The 24725-nt window shown below is 43.5% G+C and overlaps 1 protein-coding gene across 3 annotated transcripts in view; it reads right to left on the reverse strand.

Annotated features, from left to right (window-relative positions):
• Positions 1–18414, reverse strand: part of RPS6KA5 (ribosomal protein S6 kinase A5) — a 177053-nt gene extending 158639 nt beyond the window's left edge. The window contains exon 1 of one of the 3 annotated variants that reach the window (XM_082733935.1): positions 17833–18414. In XM_082733935.1, coding sequence (XP_082590061.1) covers positions 17833–17935 — 103 coding nt within the window. In that variant the 5' untranslated portion in view covers positions 17936–18414. Of the gene's footprint in view, positions 1–5507; positions 5569–17832 lie in introns of those variants that run through there. The other 2 variants (XM_082733938.1, XM_082733936.1) reach the window with 2 other exon arrangements.
• Positions 18415–24725: the final 6311 nt, after the last annotated feature.

Raw genomic sequence — 24725 nt, forward strand, 5'->3', positions numbered from 1 at the left:
CAAACAAACAACAACCAAAAAAAGAAAAGCAAGAAGAGTTGAACTTAGAAAAGAAACAGAAAAAGTATGCTTTTCCCGAATAGACTGTGAGGGGTGCATCTCCCCACAGTAAAACACAGGGAAAGGAAAGAAATTTATTGGCAAAGGAATGAGCACATTCACATGATAACTTGCAGACGGGTGAATTATGAACAGACCCTATGGACGGGCCAGGAGGGTCAGATCACAAAAGACTTCGAAGGACAAGCTAAGGTCTATTGATTTCATCTTCAGAGGTGGTAAGGTAGTATAATTAAGGAAGGAGAACACATGTTTTGGCTTCAGATGAACTCAGTCTCTACCAGTTACTAAGACTGTGCCGAGCAATTATTTCTATGATGCTAAGCCTCTTATTTATAATCTGTGGTTGAAGGGACGGATGGATGGTCAGATGGATGGATGGGTGGATGGATGGGTACATAGACAGACACGCAAGTGCGTGCACACACACACATATACCCGCACAAAACCAGCTGTACTTATCTGAACCAGGGTTCCTCCCAAAAGCAGAGCATCACAAAAGGACCTGTAGAGAGACAATTTAACTGGCAGGAGAAGTAAAGGACCACAGAGGGTGAAACCGGAAAGGAGTGTGAGCCAGTAGGAGGGCACCTTACTGAACGATGCTCATTGCTGTGGGCAACTGGAACTCAATCTTGCCACTCTCTGAACATGACTAGAAAGCTGTTAGAATTGTCCGTGCGAATACAAGGAGAGCATTTCTCCACTGGCTCCTACTCCAAGTTAAGGATTGCCCCAGGAGGAGCTCACTTGCAGCCACTTCCAGACTGAACAAGCCTGTGCGCCCTCCTACCTGTATCTCTTGCTAGGTGGCCTTGGAGAAGCCCTGGAGCAGAAAGGAAAAGACAGGCAGTACGCATATTTGAGATAAGCCACTGTCAGGGCGAAGTGAGTCAAAGCCCGCAGGAAAGAGTTAGAAGATGATGTGAGGCGATGCTTCAGAGGCAACCGATAAGAGTAGAGCTCGAACTCCCTTCCCACTGGATCACTGAATACATGTGCATCAAGTCACCCCATTGTACACCTTAACTTATACAATGTTCTATGTCAGTTAAACCTCAAATAAACCTGGACAAAAATTAACTGGTCACAGAGTCAAGGAGGCGCTACCATTGCTATTACATAATGGTGACAGGGAGGAACTTATCTTGAACTCAAGGAATATATGAGGGTGTTTGTTGTTGCTTCGTGCCTGATAAGTAATGCTGAAGATGCACTTGGAGCAATTATAGTCCAAGGGCAAGGCAACTGAAGGCTCAGATCGCTCAGAGGTAAAGGTCGCAATTAAGTTAACCTACCCTGGTTTCTTGTCCATCTTTGGTGGTCCCATGATCTATTAGCCACTGCCACAGACGTCTGTGGGTCATAGCACCCTCAGTGCCACTCGGGCCCTTAATGATAATTACATCCACCTTGCCCCTGACTAAGTGCTACCACCTGGCCTCTGTATTCCAGAATCCCATCATGTCTATGGACACGAGGGAACCTAGTGTCTCCTATCAAGCACAGCCTGTTTCCCCTCACCAGGGCATTCTGTATTACCTTGTTAAGTGTTTTCTTTGGACCTGCCTAAGGAACGTGATCAGATAGTATGTTCTCTAGTCTCATAAAATAAAACCTCTCTAATATTCTTCTCTAAGACTTCTGACCTGGATACTCTGCCAAAGCCATTCCTGCATATTTATCTAATTTACTATAGGTCATATTCAAGTCCAAGCTTCAAGAAAATATCCCCACAGTATATTAGGACGAGGTTACTAAGATATTAAATCTGGAGTGATGAACAGTGCTCCCATGTTAATTATATCTCCCCCATCCAGCCTTATTCTACCACTCCTAGCCCCACACCTTGAAAATCCACTCCCCAGCACACTCCTCCGTTCCTACTGGCACATGTTAGCCAGGCCCTGGGATTATCTGTCTGAGTATTTCCTCCCAGAACAAGAATATCCCTGTTTACATTATGCTACGATTGCATCTAGCTGTTCTAGAGGCAACAGGTATAGAGAATGGGCAGATTCTAGACAGGACAAGCATGAACCTCAGCCAGATCGCTGCATGGTCTCCAACAAGGGAAGGCTGTTCTGTTCTAACAAGGCAATAGCTCTGTCTGTCCAGAGGATCGGGGAAATTCAGGGGTCCCAAACAGATCTCAGGGTCCCATTCCTTCCATACGACGTTGCTGACTTTGGCCCTAAACACCTGTCGAGGGTGCACCGAGGAGAACTACCATGATCGACACAGAATGAGGGACTCGTAAAGGGGTTTGACCTCGCACAGGCACAGAAGTCAAACCGTCTACACAGTGCTGCTGCCTTCGCATCTGGGGCTGAGTCTGAAGAGAGGACAGCCGAGTGGAAAGGAAGGGCGGCAAGCACGTGGGAAGGAGCAAGGATAACCCGCAGCCCCGAAGACAAGCTGGAACCCATGAAGGCAAAGAAGAACCCGTCTCTCTCACTACCTTCATGCCTCTGACTGTGACGAGACAGGCAACCTGGGGAAAAGCCACACACCCTGACCACGGATTCTAAGAAGTTGATGGAGGTGATCCAACAGGAGCTAAAAAGAACCGCGGGCCTGGGTAAAGCCGCATGCCAACAATATGACACAGCAGATTGGCAGTGACGTGTGGGAGCTGCAGCAGGGCCTCGTACCAACCTTCGCATGTAAAAGAAATACGGCTGCTGCCTCACTTCTGCCTTTAAATCCTGCTCAAAATATCTCTTGTGGCCAGCGTTAACCCAGAACCCGGGGGGGGGGGAACTCTGGGAAACGTCATTCTTGGTCTAGCTCAGCTGGCACAGTACAAACCCACCAAAGAAGATGCACGTCTCTACCACCCTGCAGATGAAATCCCAGGCCTGCTTCTTTACATCATCTGTCCGATCATTGCAGGCAGTAACAATCTTTGCAAATGCTACCACACAGAATCTTTTCACCCTGTACCCTGCGTTGACAGCTGGCTGGCCTATGCCTGTCATTCTCCTGTTTGCCAAGTTTCCAAAGGCAGAAGAGGTCAGTCAACTTCAGAGTCCTTTTAGAATTACCACTGTCCCCATACCACTCAAGTCGCAGAGCTGTGGCATCAAACAACAGTTCACCTTCCATTCAGTGCCAGTTCTGATGCCTTGCAGGTAAGAGTTTTGGGAACTGTTCTGTCACACACGCCAGGGGTTACCACCGATGATGTCCCTGCTGCAATCTCACCAGTGAGTGGCCCACCTCAACACCCCGTATCTGAGGTATGCTTCCTAGAACCACTTTAGGTACTGTCTTCACTGGGGCTCTTGGGCACATGATTGATCTGGAAGGTAACCCCAGGAGAAGGAGTGAGGAAGAACTCGGGAGACTGAGAGAGGGAAGAAGGAAAAGCCCATACAAGGATGCATTATCAACTCAATCTAATCTGGACCTTCTGAGGAATGTATGGAATGCCCCTCAGAATTTTCCACCCTCAGATCAATACAGAGAAGCATTTCTTCTCAGCTTCCATCCCTCATGGCTGAAGGCTGCCCCTGTGGTCCCTTCACTCCGTACACTTCTAGGATATGCCCTCGTGCTGGCTGAGCCAGCTCCCCTTAGGATCCTAAACCTTGGAGCAAAAATCCAGGTCCTGGGGCAGAAAGTGAAAAATGTGCAGCACATGTGTCTGAAATCAGACACCATCAGACTGAAGTGAGTTGGTGAGCTGGAGCCCAGGCAGAGCATCAGCCCCAGGGGGACTCCAGAGTGAGGCAGACGGGACAGGAGCTCGCACCCTACAGCTGTCAGAGACAATACTCATCACATAGGTGTGTGTGAGAATTCAACAAGATACACAAAATGCTGGGCAGATCTCCTAACACAGAAAACTCAGTAAATGATAGCTATTACCACTAGATTAGACACTGATCTAAGACTGTGGCAGGGGCAAAGCATGAGCAAGAAACAGACAAAGGACATATTTCAGAGTCACAAACTGACAGAATGGGGAGAGTGAATGGGTAGGCAGGGAGAATGGGAGGTGGAGGAGGAAGGCCAGGATGTTTCCAGCTAGGGTCCTGGTGGGATGGAGAATGACAGTACCACTAAATATAATAAAAGCTGGAGGAAGAAGCATTACTCGACCTGACTGTAAGGGACCTGTGGGCTACCCATATGTCTTATGCTCAGCAGGCAGTTGGAAATAACTGATCAGAAACTCAATGTAGAGAGCTAAACCGAAAACAGACACTGGTAGTAAGTAGTTCAAGCCATGATGATGTTGGGAATTCCCAGGAAGAGCATGCACATTTATAAGAATAAAGGGCTGACAGTGGATTATCAACATTTACGAGACACGCAGAAAGATGGAGGCCAGGGAAAGAGGGAAATGGGGCAGCCAGCGAAAGAGAAGAACCAGGAAGAAAGGCGCCGTGTCCCTGGGTAAAGGGAAGACAGTACCAACCCTTGAGCACCAACTGCTCTGAAAGAGGTTAAGTCAAACAGAGATGTTTCCGCTGGATCAAGAACACAGGGAGACCTTGCGGACTGGAGAGGGAACCGTTATTATGCGGGACAGACTGAGATGGGAGCCTGATGTTCCAGCACATCAAAGAGTGAACAGGAGATAAAGAAGTAGAAATAGTTGCCGAAACTGCTCTCTCAAAAATGGATGGAAAAGAGAATGACAGCAAAAACTAGAGGGCCACCAAAGACTTTTTTTTTTTTTTTAACAAGACGATTCAAATGTGTTCGTGGGAAGGAGAGTTTGAGGATGAGGGAAAGGGGAGGAGGAAAAATCGAGTAAGCTCTCTGAGGAAGTGGAAGATTGCAAAAAGAGGTGTGAGAGCACAATCTGACTCAATGCTCTTTATTTAATATGCTTGGATTTATTTTTAATACACCAACTAGGAAATATGTATTTAGCATCTAATTTGCTGAGACCAACCTAATAAAGTTATAAAATAACTTTTCTTATGAAATCTTGTCTTTTCTTACTCAACATTACAAAAACATAAGCTTCTTGGATTAATTTTAGTTTCAGTCAAAAGGTGACAATGGTATGCAGTGTGAAACAAATCTTCCTCTGCTATTTTAGTTCTTTTTTCTTTATGTCAGGGGGAAATAAATGATTTCTAAAACAATTTATCAGATAAGCTCGAACCCAGGGGGTGTCCAGAACCATATTGACAGCACACACATAGCTGCGAATTCTAGAATTCTAGAACCTTGAACCCCTGTCCACAGGGTCCAATTAGCCCAACGGCAGGGAATGTTTGGGCTGGAAAATACGCTAAATAGCTAGCACATCAGGTTCCTTTTAACTGCCAGGTGGTAAGCTATTCTGAAGCTGTTTAGATTTGTGGTTGGGCCTCAAACCATGTCTCTGGACAGCATTCTGCTGGCAGCAGAACAAAGTTATATTTAATATCTGTGTACTTTAAAACAATGCTGCCCACTTTTCTCTTATTGCCGGGGTCACTTACCTTGAAGACTCACTGTACTTTTGGTGTATAAAACAGCAGTGTTTACTTATCCAGCTGATTCTGGAATGACATGATTGGGCCAATGTGAAAACTGAGTCAACAGGAAAACAAATGCTTGTAAAGCAGTAACAAACAGCCTTTTTTTCCAATATGCGTACCAAATAAATTTAACTTAGAGGAACTATAACTAAATATAAAACACTTCAAAAAGAAGAAAAAGAACATTATGCTTACTAAGAATTTTGGCATGATCCAGAGAACATGTTCAGAGAACTGACCTCTGGGAAAGCACAGAAGCATTTCCATGGCTCTGCCTGAAAATCTCTTTTCTGTAAGCTGTTCTACAACATTCCTTAAACTCTCATCTTATAACATGTACACAGTGTCAAATTTTTGTGTGTTTTTCTATACTAAAAATTTTTAAAAGACGAGAATAACAATGTTTTAGAACAACGAAGGGATTTTTCTCTTCTTGAATAAAGAATTGCCTTTGCTTCACAATTCATCGAGGAGAAAAAAAAAAAATACATGAGCTCAACACTCCCATACCTTCCGGCCACCAAATCCACAAATGCACCTGTATCCTCTCCCTCTTCCCTTTCATTATACTCGAAGCAAGGGCATTCCCTTATCAGAGGCCAATCCCTGTGCCCACTTCGTGTCCCCCCTTCCTCCCAGGGACCTCACTGCCGCCAGCTATCCCATCTCGCTGGTACGCTTCAATCTCTCTGGGTAGTGGCTTCACCCTAGTGGTCTCTAGCATGTTCTAGCGCCACTCATCTTAAAACAACAAAAAATCTTGAGCCCCCATTTCTCTCCATCTAAGTCTCTCTCTTTAATCTCCTCCAGGACCAAGTCTCTCAAAGTTGTTTTCACTTGGACCCAATTCCTCATCCTGTTCCATTCTGGCTTATCCCACCAACTTGCCACCACAGCTGCTCCAGATAAGGTGATCAGCTCACCCGTCGGATCTGACTCAGTTTCCCTGTAGACTGGAATAATAATAATAGTCACTTCATAAAGCTGTTGTCTGGCTTCAATGAGGTGGTGAAAGCGCCTACTAGGTGGCCCTGGCAAGCTTTCACCACCCCTGACTACCACGGCCAGATATGCTCACTAGAATACATCAGAAGCATCTCAGACTTGCTATGATCCACATAAAACTGGATCCCACCTTTCTTGCCCACCCCATATGCAACACCCCTGGTTTACCATCTGTGAGTCCTAAGGCAGAATTCTAAGATGAGTTCCCCCATGACCCTTTACATGATCTCCTTCCCCTTGAGGGAAGGAATATATCACTCTTGCAACCAAGGGATCTTTGTAGATGTAACTAAGGTCCTAAATCATTGACCTAATGATAAGAAGATTACTTAGGTAGACCTGACCCAATGACACAGCCTAAAGAAGAGGACCTAGAAGTCAGAGAGTCCAAGCATGGAAGCACTTGAATTTCCATTGCCTAAAGAAGGGCCAAAAGAGAAAGAATGCAGATGGCTTCTACAAGCTGACAGAGGCCCCCGGCTGCCAGCCAGCAAGGAAACTGGGACCTCTGGCCAACAACTACAGGAACTAAAATCTGCCAACTGTAAGAATGAGCTTGGAAGTGGATTTTTACCCAGAGCCTCCAGATAAGAATAGTATGACTACCACCTTGATTTCAGCAACACTAGGAGGACTTTCAACCCACCAAACTGTGAGCTAATAAATGGGTGCTAGTACAAACCTTAAATTTGTGGTAATTTGTTCTGCAGCAATAGAAAATTAATACACCACCTGAACAAAAAGCATTTTCAAACATACATTTGTTCCAGCCCCAAAACTCCCATACCTCACCAAGTTCTGCTGATTCTATCTCCTAAATACATCTCAACATATTCGCAATTCTTAATCTGTTCCCTACTCTAAACTGTATGTTCCATCTGAACTTCCGCAGTGGCTCTTAACTGGTTTCCTGTCTCTCGGTCCCCCTGCCTATTCTCCTCATAGCAGTGGGAGCTATTTCTCGCTGCACAAAACTAGTCTTGGAAAAATCCTTCATGGCCTCACACTGCACATAGGGTAATACGTGAACACCTTATCATAACCTTCAAACCCCTGCACAAAGTGGCCCTGGCTACCTTTTCGGCCTCACTTCCCGTGACTCACCTGCTTGGATATGATGCCTGAGCCACAGAGGCAACCCCAGGGTGCCAAGTAACCCCAGTGCCAGTGACCCTCGTGTGCCAAGCCGTTTCCCACATTGGAACCATCTGTGTCACTTCCCCCCACTCACCACCCAGTGATAGCCAGGGCCTCGGCTTGAATGCTACTGTTCCACAGAAGCCTCTCCTCATCCCGAACGTGATGCCAGTTAGACTCCCTCCCAGAGCCCTGTGTTTCTTCACAGAGTTTTTCACAACTGCAAATGTATAGTTGGTTGTAGGATTACGCATTTAAGGTCTTTCTCTGAGAGCTCGCTCAATGAGGGTGGATGCCATACCGAATTTGTTCCTTGCTAAAACCCAGCATCTGGGACAGTGCCAGACACACAGCAGGAATTCAACAGTCCTTAATGGATGAGTAAACCTGCCCAACTTAAGCGTGGCAAAATTAGGTCAAGATTATGAGGCTGATTTGTGTTTGCACCAGTAGATTCATCTTAATCTAGCTGTAATTAGGATGCTTCCTTACAAACTAGATGATGTAAAATAAATATAAAGGAAAAACGGAGGCAAGTGCATGGGAAAGTGTCACTGCCAATCTGCTAGGGTTCGGCCTTCACGCCCTCTTAAGGCAACAACCAATTTAAGATATGAGTACAACATTATCCTTATTGCATATTTTGAATAGTTTTTCCTATAGGAAAAAACATATCATTCCACTGCAACACTGATGTGGCTAGAGGAAAGAGTGGTTCAGTTGAGTGATTTTCCAGCTAATGAAGGGATATTCCACTCATGTAGAAAACCACCTCGTACAAAGACAGCCCTGTGTACGCTCTCCGCCCTTCTGCCAAAAGAATTCGTTTTTAAAAGTATGCCTCTATCTTATTGATTTCTCACTACTTCTCTCATTTATCACTTTTTTTAAAAAAATCAAAAGTGCTATTAATTAAGGACCTCACTTTTTTTCTTTTAGGAGAAATACAAAAATAGCAAGAACACCATATGACAAAGATTTTAAGAGGCGAAACACTGAATAGAACGTCAAACATCTTCCCATATTGTCCTTAATATTTATGCTCTGTATATAGGTGTTCATAACTGTATTTAACTCTTCCCATGGTCCAGAAAAGGTTCAAGGCAAATTATTTGGATTAAAGCATAAGAATGAATAAAGAAAAAGAAAAAAGATTAGAGACATAACATGATATTAGAAAGAGGCTCAAGATGAATGCCAGACCATAATTTTTTGTGATACAGGCCTGAGCTGTGAAGCTTTTTAGCTCCTATTTGGTAAAAGAGGGACCCACTTCACAGCATTCCTATGGAAAACAGAACAGCTGGTCAAAAGCAGCTCAGCTGGGGTCGGTACTAAGATCAGAAAGGAATGTCTTCTTGGGGATTCCTTAGAGAGGACACCATTCTACTTCTATTAAGAACACTTGGTACCAGTTTCTACTAAAATAGTTGCTTAAATAACGAACTGCTTCACATTGTTATCATACACAGTTACCCAGGCTTGGGGCAAAATGATCTCTTGTTTCAACCAATTTTAAGTACGATTTATTAGTTTCCTATTATTGCTGTAAAAAAAAATTCAACATAAATTTCATGGTTTATTAACAACCCACATTTGTCTTCTTGCAGCTCTGGAGATCAGAAGTCTGAAACTGGATCTTACAGAGCTCAAATCAAGGTGAGAGCCAAGCTGCACTCTGTATGGACACTAGAGAAATACCTAATTGGCAACTTCTAGAGAGGGCCCGCACCCCCCGGCTCATGGGACTCTTCCAGCAGTGGCATGGCTCCAGGCTCTGTTTCCACTGCCACTTCCCCTTCTCTCCCTCCACTTCCATCCTCACATCCCCGTCCGAGTCTGACCCTCCTGTCTCCCTCTTAAAAGGACCCTGGGATTGCATGTGGCCCACTTGGGGGCCCATCATCTAGGATAATCTCAAGAGCCTTACCTCAATGACATCCACAAGGTCTCTTTGCCATGCAAGGAAGCATATGCACAGGTTTCAGGTTAGGACATTGACATCTTGAGGGGCATGGGTATCTCTATTCAGCCTACCACACAAGACTCCATCATTTAGCTATTTGCAGCTACCTAAATGGTAAGGAGGGGATCAGAAAACAGCGTACAAGGCCAAACTTACACGGTAACAGTAAAGCTACCAATAGGGAACTTAAATCAAAAAAAGAATTTTAGGGGCGCCTGGGTGGCTCAGTGGGTTAAGCCGCTGCCTTCGGCTCAGGTCATGATCTCGGGGTCCCGGGATCGAGTCCCGCATCGGGCTCTCTGCTCAGTGGGGAGCCTGCTTCCTCCTCTCTCTCTCTGCCTGCCTCTCTGCCTACTTGTAATCTCTCTCTGTTAAATAAATAAATAAAATATTTAAAAAAAAAAAAAGAATTTTAATTCAAGAGTTAATAACAGAATCCTTTTAAGTAGCAAGTTCACCTTCCATATTCCAAATAATGTGATATACAAAAATATTATTTACACAATGTTTTTGTCAGGAACACACTGGTTATAAAAAAAGCAGCACACCTACACAAAAACTTGAGTGTGAAATAAAGTAACTGCAATACCAAGTACTGTACTAAAAACTGGGAACTCGACCTCCCTTCTCTCACTGCAGTCACAGGAGAGAATGCCTACTGAATACTAAGGAAAAAAAAAAAGTGAGATAGCCAGCTCACTCAGTACTTTAGGAAGGTATGAAGTCCAGGCAGTTTACTTGATTTTTGGAGGAACAGTTATAGCTGAACCCAAAGGGACATTGCTAGGGACAAACATAATGAGGGCAAGATTCTATTTTAGACTCTATTCATCTTCTCTGACAAACTGGAGGAATGTAGGAGTGCTCACACCTTTGAGGTGCATAAAGAGATCTGTAATCATTATAGGAGCTCAAAGGAAATAACTGTGACAACCCTTAGCTCCCACTGCATTCTGGGACTGACATCTCTCAACAGTGGATTTAATGGCGAAGTTTCAGTCAACACATGATCTGATTATGTTAGATTTTTCCCTAGAGGAGTCTTCACCAAGCATCAGCTTCTTTTCCACAGGACGAATTCCATCCTGCTCACCAAACCCCTTATGGCTCCAAGAAGCTGAGGTTTCAAGATTCTTTCTTGCTTTGGAGTAGAGATTAATGTTGGGTCTGATACAACAGGAGACTTCCCACCTGAGAAGGTTTTTCTCCCCAAATACAAAATATACTTGAATCCCTCTTGACTTAAGGACTGAGGTCTGAGATTTATCCCAGGAATCCAAGATTGGCTTAACATCTCCAAATTAATTAAAGAGACCACATTGATAAAACAAAAAACATCACATGATCATCTGCATCGATGCAAAATAAGCATTTAACAAAACCCAATGCCTTTTCATGATAAAAACACCCAAATAGACTAGGAAAAAAAAAAAAAAACCTCCTCAACTTGATACAGGGCATCTATAAAAAACCCATAGCTAACCTCATACTTAATTTAAAAGACTAAATCTTCCTCCCTAAGATCAGGAACAAGGCAAGAATGTGTGCTCTCACCAATTCTATTGGACACTGCACTAAAGGTTCCAGCCAGGGCAATTAAGGGGGGGGGGGGAAGACATGCACATTGACAAGGAAGAAGTAAAACTATCTTTATTTGCAGATCTTTTAAGTAGGAAACTTCTTTCTTATAAGTAGAAAATCCTAAGACAGCCACTAAAAATCTATTGGAACTAATAAACTAATTCAGCAAGGTTGCAGGATACAAGTTCAAGATACAGAAATAAATTGTATCTCTATATATTTACAATGAACAAACCAGAAATTAAAGTTAAAAAATCCTTTTACAATAACATCAAAAAATAAAATATTTAGTAATAAAGTTAACGAAAGAAATACAAACTTATACTTTGAAAACTACAAAATGTTGGGTGCCTGAGTGGCTCTGTCTCTTAGGTGTCTGTATTTGCTCAGGTCATGATCTCGGGGTCCTGGGATGGAGCCTGTGAGCCCAGGATAGGCTCCCTGCCCACTGGGGAATCTGCTTCTTCCCCTGCTTGTGTGCGCTCTCTCTTAAATAAGTACATAAAGTCTTAAAAATCAACAACAACACAAAAACCACAGAATGTTTTTAAAAGAAATGAAATAAGATCTAAATAAATGAAAAAACATTCTCATGCTCTTGGATCAGATCTTAATATGCTAAAATTGCAATACTCCCAAAACTGACCTACAGGTTCAATGTGATCCCTACCAAAATTCTAGATGGCTTCTTTGCAGAAACTGACAAGTTAATCCTAAAATTCCTATGGTAATTCAGGAGACCCAGAATAGCCAAAACCATTTGGAAAAAAGAAAAACAAGATTGGAGGACTCACACTTCCAAATTTCAAAACTTAACTGAAAGGTTACAGTAGTCAACACAGTGTGGTGCTGGCATAAGGATAGAGAGTCTAGAAATAAATCCATATATCTATGGTCAATTGATTTTTGACAAGAGTGCCAAGACAATAAAATGGGGAAAGAATAGTCTTTCAACAAATGGATCAAAAACCTAAATGTAACAGCTCAGACCATAAAACTCTTAGAAGAAAATAGGCATAAATCTTTTTAACACTGGGTTAGTCAAAGATTTCTTAGATACAACATCAAAAGAACAAGAAGCCAAAGAAAAGAGATAAATTGGACTTCATCAAAATTAAAGCCTTTCGGCTTCTCCCTCTGACTCTGCCTTCCACTCTGTCTGCCTGTGCTCGCTCTCACTCTCTCTCTCTCTCTTACAAATAAATAAATAAAATCTTAAAAAAAAAAATTAAAGCCTTTCGTGCCTATAAGGGTACCACCAAATAAATAAATCAATAAATATGAAAACAAAAAAGTGAAAAGACAGCTCACTTTCTGGGAGAAAATATTTGCAAGTCACATGGTTGGTAAGAGACTTTTATGTAAAATACATTAAGATTCACATTTCAATAATAAAAAGACAAATTAACCAATTAAAAAATGGGCAAAAGGATGGGAACAGACATTTCTCCAAACATACACAAATGGCTAATAAGCACATGAAAAAACGCTTAACATCATTAGTCAATAGGGAAACACAAATCGAAATCACAATAAGATACCACCTCATAGGAGCACTTGGGTGGCTCAGTGGGTTAAGCCTCTGCCTTCAGCTCAGGTCATGATCCCAGGGTCTTGGGATAGAGCCCCTGCATCAGGCTCCCTGCTCAGCGGGTAGCCTGCTTCCTCCTCTCTCTCTGCCTGCCTCTTTGCCTATTTGTCATCTCTCTCTCTGTCAAATAAATAAAATAAAATCTTAAAAAAAAAAAAAAAGATACCACCTCATACTCACTAGGATGGCTACAAGTAAAAAGATAACAAATGTCAAAAAGGATGTAGAGAAACTGGAGCTCTTGTACATTGCCACTGGGAATGGAAAGTGCTACAGCCACTTTGGAAAAGTTACAAAGTTAAACACAGACTTACCATGTGATCCAGTAATTTTGCTCTTGGAATGTACCCAAGAGAAACAAAAACATAGACCCACACAAGAAACTTGTACACAAATGTACATAGCAGCATTATTCACAATAGCCAAAAGGTGAAAACAACCCAAATGTCAGTCAACTAATGAAGAGATAAACAAAATATGGCATATCCATACAGTGGAATAGTATCTGTCAATTAAAAAAAAAGGGGGGGAAGATACATGCTGTAACATGGATGAATCTTGAAAACACTATGTTCAGTGAAAGAAGTCAGTCATAAAAGGCTACATACTGTAAGATTCTATTATATGGAATGTCCCTAGGCAAATGTACAGAGACAGAAAGTAGAATTAGCAGTTGCCTAGGGCTAGGGATGGGTGGTGAAAATGTGGAGTGGCTGATATAAATGGGCAAGACGTTTCTTTTTAGGGTGATGGAAACGTTCTAAAATTAGATTGTGGTGATGGCTGTATAACTCTATAAATACACTAAAATTCACTAAATTGTACAACTAAAACAAGTGGATTTTATGTAAATTACATCTCAAAAAATCTGCTTAATAAACATTGCTGCCGGGTGTCTGCTCAGTTGGTTAAGTAATTGTCTTCAGCTCAGGTCATGGTCCTGGAGTTCCAGGATCAAGTCCTGCATTGGGCTCCCTGCTCAGCGGGGAGTCGGCTTCTCCCTCTGACCCTTCCCCGCTCGTGCACTCTCTCTCATTCTCTCTCTCGCATTCTCTCTCTCAAATAAATAAAATCTTTTTTTAAAATTACAATAAAAAAAAATAAACATTGCTGCATCCACCTTGCTCTTTCTCTACAATCACTTGTTCTGGAGGAGCCAGCTGTCACATCTCAAGGACATTCAAGCAGCTGTAGAGAAAGGTCCCCACAACAAGGAAATGAAGCATCCTGCCAAGAACATAAGAGTAACTTGTCTTAGAAGGGAAATCTCCAGCCCCAGACAAGTAAGTCTGCAGGTGACTGCAGTTCTGGCCAACAGCTTGACTACAATCTCATGAGAGATCCTGAGTCAGAAGCATCAAACTAAGCAACTCCTGAATTCCTGACCCATAGAAATCATGTTGCTTAAGACACAAGTTTTGGGGTGATTTGCTACACAACAATATATAATTAAAACTCCTTCCTTAACCCTCTCCTCAGTCTTAGGCTCTCTCTCCTGATAAAGGACATTTAAGGAAATGCCTTCCCAGCAACCTTTCCTCTCCTAAGAGTTTGGTTTCACCCCCATCCGCATGTTCACTGTAATAACTGTCATGTTACTAAATCGTGATCCCATTCCCTGGCCTTAACTGAATGATCTGAAAGTAGGCATCTGACCAAAGCCATGTCAGTAAGGTCTTGCCCTGAAATTTCTACATCTGAAGTTGTGGAAAAGGCAGTATCTCTCCAACACCTGAAGCTGGGGTCTGTCAGCAGCCATTTTCTTTCCCATGTGGGAAAAGGCAGGTGGCAGTGGAGAAGGGTGAAGCCCATCACATGGAAATAAGAAAATATTCAAGATGGAGAGAGTACAGAAAACGTTTGTCTCTGGTTCCAAGGATTCCTGATGCAACCTTGCTCTTCCAATGGGAAGAATCTGTCTTGTGATCCACCATCTAAAACAGCATTTAGTATATAAGAGGTAAGGAAATATTTATGAAATAAATGAATGGGTAAGACAATCCAATAATCTTCCAATAACACCCCCCTTTTTTTTTTTGCTGTTGTTCAACAGAGAGATTTGATTATTTGAAACCTAAAAATTCTAACCTCTTTTTTGTTAACTTTATACTCTGTATATCTCTCTATTATTATATTTATGGCAATATATCCTAATTACTGGGTCACATGGCCTCCTCCTACTATCAGAGAGCAAGACATTTGCTTACTCATTTTTGGAATCATCAGTACCATTTAGTCTAGAAAATAGAAAGTGTCAAGAAATGTATGTTTAACTGATGTAATAAATTCTTGACTCTTCATTCTTCTGTTTTTATAATTAATGCCCCCGATTTATCAACTATCTAACATCTACAAGACACTGGAAAATACAATAAACCATTGCTTGTTGCTTGGTCCTGCATTTCCATCTATTCAGTGAATTCATTCAACAAAACCTGAGTTAGATATTATTGAAGATATATACACAGGCTGCTAAGCAGTAGCAGGGATCATGAGCAGTTCTACTTCAGATGGCAAGACATACGCAGAAAAAGATGATAGCCAGCAATGTGACATAGGCTAAGCACCAAATGAGTGATTTAGTTTCTAAGTTACATGGGGTTAATCTGCACACTTTAAGAAAAGGTACCATCATGGAGTGATCCTCAGACTTTATACGCAACCAACATCTGAGTGCCCCACGTATGTGCTCCTCCAGCAGGCTCGCATTCAACACTCACACTTAGTAGTTGAGAGATGTGAGTCTGAAAGAGTCAAGTGACTTGCCCAAGCCAACACAGCAAGTAAGTGGCAGAGCTAGGATTTAGAATTAAGTCTTCCAGTTCCATGTCCAGGTATACTATGCTACTCAGTCTACACAACTGGAACACTTCCCATGGGACTCTCATTGGCTATGCATTGATCCTAGAGCATGCAGTACAGTGTGGGCACATATGGGCAGTCACCGACTGCTGACTTGATACAGCTATAATGTTTGTCTACATTTTGAGAAGCAAAGGACCACATCAGATCAAATTACTCTGGTGCCTATTATAGTATCATGTGATGACAAGAGTGCAGTTGGCTGAAGATGAGCAAATCTTTCAAGTTATATTTTAACAGTACTTTTGACCACTATATCCGGTCAGTTGTTCCAATGTTCAGCAATAAATCAAAATGACTGTTCATCTCCTTTGACAGTTAACAGTTCTAACGAATTCAGTATAATCTCACCATTATCAGAAAAATTTCCAAAACGCACACTTGAAGGTGATGATTCACATGGTTAACAGGGAAGGAAAAGTAAAGCAGTACTCACTGCTTTCTACAAAACTAGCACTGTTTGCAAAACCAGAAACTAAGCAGTTGGTTGACTACTAATAACAAACAGGTTGCTCTTTGGTCATTTAGCAAAAAGCTGCTTGCTGCACCATGGTCAGTGGCTGAGGAGCTACTTGACTTCAAGTAGCTCTTGTGATACAGCATAATTCTACATATATAAATCAGTGAATTGTTACATAAGATTTTTGGAAAAGAAATTCAAAATCTCCACTTCAAGGAGCACCTCACACTAAAACCTGGCACAAATCAGATATTAGTACTGAATAAATGCTTACTGAAAAAATGACTTAACGTCCCTTTGAAAACGTAAGTTGTCTATTAAATGGAGAGAGAAAATCAAACCAACCAGACCCACACAGGTTATATTACAAACTGAAAAAGATTATGAGGTTAACTAGCTCAAGATACATAAGAAATTCACAAGGACCCCCCCTCAAAAAAAATGCCGAAATGAGTAAACATGCATTTGACATCCTTCTTAAATTAAGTCACCACACTGGCACTCAGTGGAACGTTAACCAGTCATCTCATTAGAAATGAAAATGAAAAGAACAGGTGACAGATCTAACTTTACAATCTGTTCAAAATGGTAACAAGGTGTACTTGGCGTACACCTGAAATCTGCTGCATAAGATCTGTGTCTACATTATAAAAAGTATCTGTGTCTACATAATAAAAAAGTATCTCTACATGCCAAACAAGCTGAATCATAAAACTTAATAAACGCTCACGAGAACACTGAATAGTAATAATGCACTCTTCAAATGTATTAAAATGTATTGTCCAGAAATGAAAAAGTATCTGTAATACCAGACTGGGCTCCACAAATCTCAACCCCAACTGTACTGATTAGTCCAAATAAACATTTTCCAAAATCAACAACTCGGACCCATACAACGAATCAAGCAATCTAACAAGTATGAAGCTTGGGACAACTCTAGTGATTTGAAACGTTAGAACATCAGAACGTGAGCGCCTGAGCGGACGGGTTTAGTCGCTTTTACTTAGAGCTTTACATTCACAGAGCCTTGTTCGCAAGAGACCTCTGAAAGAATTCAAGGCCAAGTATAGTATTTCATGAAAATTGCAAATAAAAGCGCTCAGACCCTGGAGCCCGCGATCCCTCTCCGCCTCTGCAGAGACCGGACTCATGAAAAGCCCTGGGGACAGCCACCCTTTGAGCTCGTTCGTCCAGGAGCCCGGCACCTTAGGGGAGGGCTCCACAAACGCCCACCGGGACCACCTCTAGGGAAGCAGAGGAGTGCAAGAAAAGCGAGTCAGGCTCCAAACCAAAGCGTCCTTCACCCCACACTGAGGAAGGTGCACCTTTCGCCCTGGACAGGATGCAGTGACAGCGCTGTCACCTGTGCGGGAAGGGGGCGCGAAGACATCGTCGGTGACTAGTGCCAACAGGCAGAGCGGTCCGCAGCTCCGCGGGCCCCAACGCCCCGCGCCCGCCGCGCATTCCCGGGCTCGGGAAAACTTTCGGCCCGCGCCCCCCAGCCCCGAGGTGCGCCCCCACCGCTAGGGACCCCCGGGCTCCCGCCCCGCCCTCGAGGCCCCGCCCCGGGCCCGCCCCCCGCGCCCACTTCCCGGCCCCGCGCCCCCGGCCCGCGCGGGCACCCGCGTGCCCTCGGGGCGTGCCCCCGCGCCGGGCCCGGCCGCCAGAGGGCGGGGTCGCTCACCCGTCCGCAGCTCGTGCTTGACAGTGAGGAGCTGCTCTCCTCCGGCGCCGCCGTCCCCGCTGGTCCCCGCGGCGCCGCCGCCGCCGCTGCCGCCCTCCTCCATCTTCTCCCTTTTCCGATCCCGCGGGGTCCTACGCGGGGACCCGGGAGACAGCGGACGCCCGGCCCCTCGGAGCTTCCAGCTGCAGCCCCAGGAGCCGGGGTGCGGCGGCTCCAGAACTCGGACGCAGCGACGAGTCTCTTTCCCGCTCTGGCCGCACGGCTCGCTCCTCCGCCTCCTCCCCCTTCGGCGGGCACCGCTAGTACCGCGCAACCAAACCGCCCCCTGTCCGCCGCCTCCTCCTTCGGGCCGCTCCGCCCACAGTCAGCAAGGTAGAGGAGCCATTCTAGCCGCTATCGCTTATTGGGCACAGGGCGCGCGCATCTGTCAGCGCCGGCTCTCATTGGACAACCCTCTCTACGCTTCAGGGGCCGCCCCGCCCCTCTCCTCGAATTGTTGTTGCTTGGCGGGGAGGCAGGAGAGGGAGAAATGCTACCACTCCGATTGGTGAGAACTGAGATTCTGCCCCGCCCATTTCCGCTGGTGCGCACGCGCAATTAGGACCTTCTCGTCTCGACCTCCCTAGAACGGTCACACCCCTTATTCCCCAGCTTCGATCTGTTAGTAAACAGTGTCTAGTAGTCAGGAGGCGCTCGGAGCCTGTGATTGGCTATTGCTGAAAGAGGCGGGGAGGGCTGATTGGAACGTTTGGTCCGCCAATCACTGTGGACAGAGGAGGGGCTTGAAGGGAAGCGCTCCTCTCGCACGTGTTTGCGAACGTCTGAGGGTCCCAGCTGGCGAGCCACAGAGGTGTGCCCAGCTGGAAGACGGCGTGTGTTAGGTGTTACTTGCTCTAGTGTGCTCTGTACTACTTAAGTGGAATTTGTGCGTAAGTGCAGGGAGTTCTTAGACATTGCAAAAATTAACCCCAGCTCGCCGTGACGACGTTTGCTAAGGACAGACATTTCTATTTTGCTCAAGATACATCCAAAAGCACCAAATGAATACAGAGCTTAGTAAATATACAATAAAATCCCTGCTCCTAAACAGCTTTCAATGCAAACATGAGAAACGATTTGTATGTACACAGGAAATATAAAGCAGAATTTGAAATAAAACGGTCAAACAATTGCTCAGATGGCAATGATTATTCTCTGTAGGGTTGCTGGGAAAGGCTGTTAGGGCAAGGAGGAATTTGAGATAACCAAGTTAAAGGATGGGTAAGATAGAAATAGCCAGCAGCAGACATTTCATGCAGAAATGGTGACTCTGAGCATCAGCCTAGAGGTAGAGAGGGTAAGGGTGGGTTAAATGATTGGTAAGACTGGATGGAAGTAGGACCTAAGAGCTAAAAATGTAAGGTGCTGTCAGACAATGGAGAACATTGACTGACATACAAAATAGTGCAGGTTTTATTTAGTACAGGTTGGGGAGTCCCAAAGAATAGGTACAATATCAAAGCTATTCTTTTGGAAGTTAGCTTCAGTTACAGTGAGAAGGATGGACTGAGGAGAGGAAAAAGATAACAGGACAAGAATACTGTTGCAAAGATAGAACTGTTAACCTGAAAAGTAAAATAGCCATTTGTTTTACCAGCAAAAGAAGTTTATTCAGGAATTGCGGAGAATTACAACTTGGGATGCACAGGCTGGGCTAAAACCAGAGGCAAATCCAATAAACAAAGGAGAGAAATGATTTTTAATGGAGAAAGAGGAAGTTGGCAGGGGTTGTTCTGAAGGAAAGTTTGTTGGAGAAAAGCAAAAGTTCAGGGGAATGGTGGTTTCTCATTGACTGAGTTGCATGGGTAGTCAGTTTCATATAGGAGAGGCAATGTACATCTTTCCCTGTTGGATCTGTAGCTAAGGATTCTTTCCTCTTGTCTGTTCACCTGCTGGAGTCTGTAATTGCCAATTTCCCCCGTAATTGCTGTGGAATCGTAGGCTCCCCCTCCTAGCTCCTGACTCCACCTTGGTGAGGTTTCCTTTTTTTTATTTTTCCCAGAATTTATGGGGGCCTAATTTCTGGCAGTGGACTTGAGAATGGAAAAGGAGGAATATTAAAGATGGGCATTTGGATTTAATTCACATACAAGTGACTTTTTAAACAAAGCATGGATTAGGTCAAAGATCAGCAAACACTTTCTATAAAGAACCAAACAATAAATTTTTTAGGCTTTGCAGGCCAAAAGGTCTCTTTCACAGCTACTCAACTCTACTGTTGTAGTGTAAAAGCAGCTGTAAATAATAAGTAAACTAATGGACATGGCTATGTTCCAATAAAGCTTTATTTATGGACGTTGCAATTAAATTTCACATAATTTTCATATGACAAAGTATATTCTTCTCCTTTTAATTCTTTTCAACCATTTAAAAATATAAAAGCCATTCTTAGCTCTTGGGCTATAGAAAAGCAGGCAGTAACCAGATTTGGCCTGCAGACCATAGTTTGCAGACTCCTAGATTAGACTGGATTAGACTGCTATGGAAGAGAAAGCAGAGAAGCCTTGACAGCCCCTTCAGGTTGCCTGAGCAACCTGGGCTTACCTGCCTGGAACATTTATCCCACTAAATCATGACTGCCTACTCATTTGCCTTTCTCCTGCACAAGGAGTGTGCTATCTGGAACCAGGGAAAGACTTCATGCAATTGTTCATTTGTTCACTCAACAACTTTTGCACCAGCTATATACCAAGTATTGTGAAAGACACAAGAAACACAGTGGAAGCAAAACAGATGTAATCCTTGCTCTCATAGAGCCTATGGTCTGGAATGGAAATAAATATTAAGTAATCACATACAGAAATGTAAACTTTCCATAGAAATTATGTTGTAAAGGAAAATAAAAGACTGTTACAATAAAGTACAATGGGGGGGGGCTGACTTAGTTTGGAGGAACTTGAAGGCTTTAATAAGGAAGTATTATTTAAGCTGATTCTTTAAAGATGAGTAGACTTTAACCAGGATGTGGCAAAAACTAGCCTAGTGCTCACCAATCTCATTTCCTCTTCCTGGACACACAGGAAAACAGTTTTTTTCCCCCCCTTTGCAGTTAAGCAAGGGTCATATGACTGTGATCTGGCCAATGGGGTATGGGCAGACATGATGTATGCCATTTCCAGGCCTGGCCGGAGAACCCTCTACATAACCACTCATGCTTTCTTCTCTTCCCACAGCAACTACAAAGGTCATGTTTTGAATATGAGGGTACCACCTGAAGAAGAGCCACCCTGACCTACATCAGACTGTGATGTAAACCATAAATGAACCTGAGGCGTAAGCTACCAAGGTGTTGGGGTTGTTTGATATCAAAGCAAAGTATCGCCTCCCCTGACTATCTCATAAGGGAATTGTTGGAAGGGGAAGGGGGAGAAAATTTTAGGATGAGGCAGATGCCAAGTCCTGAGGCAGGCAAAGAGTCTATGTGTTTTAGGGGTTGAGAGAAAGTCAGTGGGACCATAATGCAATGAGCAAGAGATGAAGTCAAGGAGGCAGAGACGCAATCATGAAGTGTATGGAAGGCCTTATTAATATTTCTGGAGTTTTTCCTGTGTGAAGTCCAAAGCAATGGAAAGAATATAAACAAGAGAATGATACAATGGAATATTATTTTCAAAAGGCCCCTGCGATTAGTGTTTGGAGCCTAGGCTGGAAGAAGCAAGAGGGGATACAGGGAGACCAGTTGGATGGTTATCACTGTAGTATGGGCAAAAGGGGACAGTGAATGCAGTAGATATGGTAAGGAATGGAATGTTTCTAGATATGTATTTTGGACATCATAAAGGACTGGATTTGCTGAGTGAGGAAAAAGGGGCGCCTAAAATGACACCGAGGATTTCTAGCATGAGCAACTAGGTGCTAGAGGAGGATGGAGGTATCATTTAATGAGAGAGGTGAGTTAAAGGAAGAGCACACTACCAGAGGGAAGATTTTTGAGACATCCAAGACAGTATTAAGTAGCTATGTGGCTATAAGAGTCTGGAGCTCTGCAGAGAGGTCGAGGAGATATATATATATAAATCGCTGGCAGATAGATGGTATTTGAGGCCAGAGATAGGAATAAGATTGCCTGGGGCAAAAATGTACAGAAGGAAGAAAGGAAAAGCCAAGGACTGACGTCTAAGGAATTTCAGCACTGAGATATTGGAATGAGAAGGTAGGGCTGCAGGTACAGGAAGAAAACCCCGGAGTTTTGTGTCTCAGAAACTAAAGTGTCTCTAGAAGGAGGGAAGGGTCAGCTGAAGCCCATGCCCTGAGAGGTCACATAAGAGAAGGTCTGGAAAGATTCTGTGAATTTGCCAACTTGGGTGTCATTGGTGACAAGATCCAGAGTGGTTTTTGTGAAGCTAACGGGAGGTGAAGGGGTAGAAATAGTGTGTGTGGACATATTTTTCCAGGAATTTTCTCCCTGAAGAAATAGAGAAGGAAGGCCCTAGCTGGAGGGACCCAGGGAGGTTTTTTGTGTTTTTTTTCTTTTTATTTTCAAAAGTTTTTTTAATTCCAGAAGAGTTGCGAAAGCCATACAGTTTCCCCATACCCTTCATTTAGCTCCCTCTAATATTAATATGTTACATACTATAGTTCAATCAATAACACTGAGAAATTAACATTTATAAAATATTACTAAATTATAGACTCCACCAATTTCACCAGTTTATCCATAAAAATGACTTAATCTTTTAATGGTTGAAAAAGAATTAGAAAGGGGTGCCTGGGTGGCTCAGTGGGTTAATCCTCTGCCTCCGGCTTGGGTCATGATCTCGGGGTCCTGGGATTGAGCCCCGCATCGGGCTCTCTGCTCGGCAGGGAGCCTGCTTCTGCCTCTCTCTCTGCCTGCCTCTCTGCCTACTTGTAATCTCTCTCTCTGTGTTAAATAAATAAAATCTTTTAAAAAAAAGAATTAGAAGGAGAATATTCTGTGACACATGAAAATTACATGAAATTTAAATTTCAGTGTCCATAAATAAAGTTTTATTAGAACACAGCCATATCCTTTCTCTGTGCCTGTATCCAATTCAGGATCCTACATTACATGTAGTTGTCATGGCTACTTAGTTTCTCCAGTCCTTGGCAGTTCCTTAGTCTTTCCTTGTCTTTCATGACCTTAACCCTTCTGAAATGCAGCGGTCAAGTATTTTGAAGAATGCCCTTTCATTTGTGTTTGTCTGATGTTTTGTTATGATTAAATTTGAAGTAATGCATTTTTGGCAAGAGTAACAAAGGTGATGTGCTCGTAAATTCACCATATCGGGGGTAAAAGAAGTTTATATTCTTATTACTTGTGATCTTAACCTTGAAGATTTGGTTAAGATTGCATTTGCCAGATTATTCTAAAGGTGTTATTTTTTCCATTGTAATTAATAAGTATTTGGGTAAGTGTGTGAGGTTACTTGTATACCATGCAAATACCTGGCTTCTGCTTAAACTTTCACCCACTAATTTTATCTTCCATTGGTGGATCTGGCCTATGGCAGTTGTATCACTGGGATAATCTACAGATGGTAATTTTCTATTTGACTCTCCTTTATTTTTTTTTTAAAGATTTTATTTATTTATTTGACAGAGAGAAATCACAAGTAGATGGAGAGGCAGGCAGAGAGAGAGAGGGAAGCAGGCTCCCTGCTGAGCAGAGAGCCCGATGCGGGACTCGATCCCAGGACCCTGAGATCATGACCTGAGCCGAAGGCAGCGGCTTAACCCACTGAGCCACCCAGGCGCCCTATTTGACTCTCCTTTAAAACAAGAAATACTAGAACGTGTTTGAGTGGTTATGAGATAGGTGGATGGGGAGAGGTAGGAGAACCAAGGAAGAGAGTGTCTGAAAAAATGGATAGGGCTGGGGACCTGAGCTTACTGAGAAGTTTGCCTTTGAGCCTTTGATGGAAGGAGGTTCTTTACTGTGGCTAAACAGAGGGAGGAGGGGCTGGAATTGGGCAGGGATTACTTTGTAGACATGGGGCTAACTTACTTGGTCATCTCATCTCAGTATCCCCAGCTTCTAGAATAGGGCCTGAACTTTGGGATGTTTATTAAGGTTCCTCAAGTGATTGTTAGGTAGAACTCTAATGCAGAACCATCAGAGTAGAAGAAGGTAAAAAAGAGCACACTGGAGTTTTGAAATAACAGCAACTCTTTATAGGTCGTGATGGTGCTAGATAGGGTAGGGAGAAAAATGACAGATCAGTGGTTGAACATACCCCTGAGGGAGGGACTTCGCTGAGAGCGATAGAGTGGATGGTTTGACAACCAAGGAGGAAGAACTGTCGGAAGCACATGATGGTCGGGATGTAGCTGTTGGAATTAAGGAAACATCACTGTTCCCTGAGAGATGGACAAGTGGAGGGGGAAGACCTGTCCGTGAAGAGGCTGGGAAAGGGAAGGTGTCCAGGAGAGCATCAGTTTCTGCTAAGGCCCAGAAGAGTAATAGAGGAAAAAGCTTGAAAATATGTTTTTTCCCCCCTTAGAAACTGCCTTTCACCAGGCTTGCTGGTTCCTGGTGCCAGAATGGGTGCCCCCAGTCCCCGCTCACCTCTTTATCTTGTGGGCCTGTGACTACGGCACCATGCTATGACCTCCCTTGTCCTTAGCATGGGCGGAAGGGTCGAAGTAAAGTTGGGAAAGACCTTAATTAGTGTGCAGCATTAGGGCTTCATGATCTCATTATCCAAGCGGTGTGAGCAGGAAGCCCCTCACTTTTGGATTTAGAAGATTTGGGGAACACCAGAGGCTTACCCCATCTTGCCCGCCTCTAACTGACTCTATCAAAATACTTAGATATACACTCAGAGAGGAAAGGACTTCTTTCAGAGAAGTCAAATGTGACATGATCAACATCTTGAGTCTGTTTTTGACCTGGT

This window comes from Mustela nivalis (genome assembly GCF_964662115.1).
Source record: "Mustela nivalis genome assembly, chromosome: 6".
Lineage (NCBI taxonomy): Eukaryota > Metazoa > Chordata > Mammalia > Carnivora > Mustelidae > Mustela > Mustela nivalis.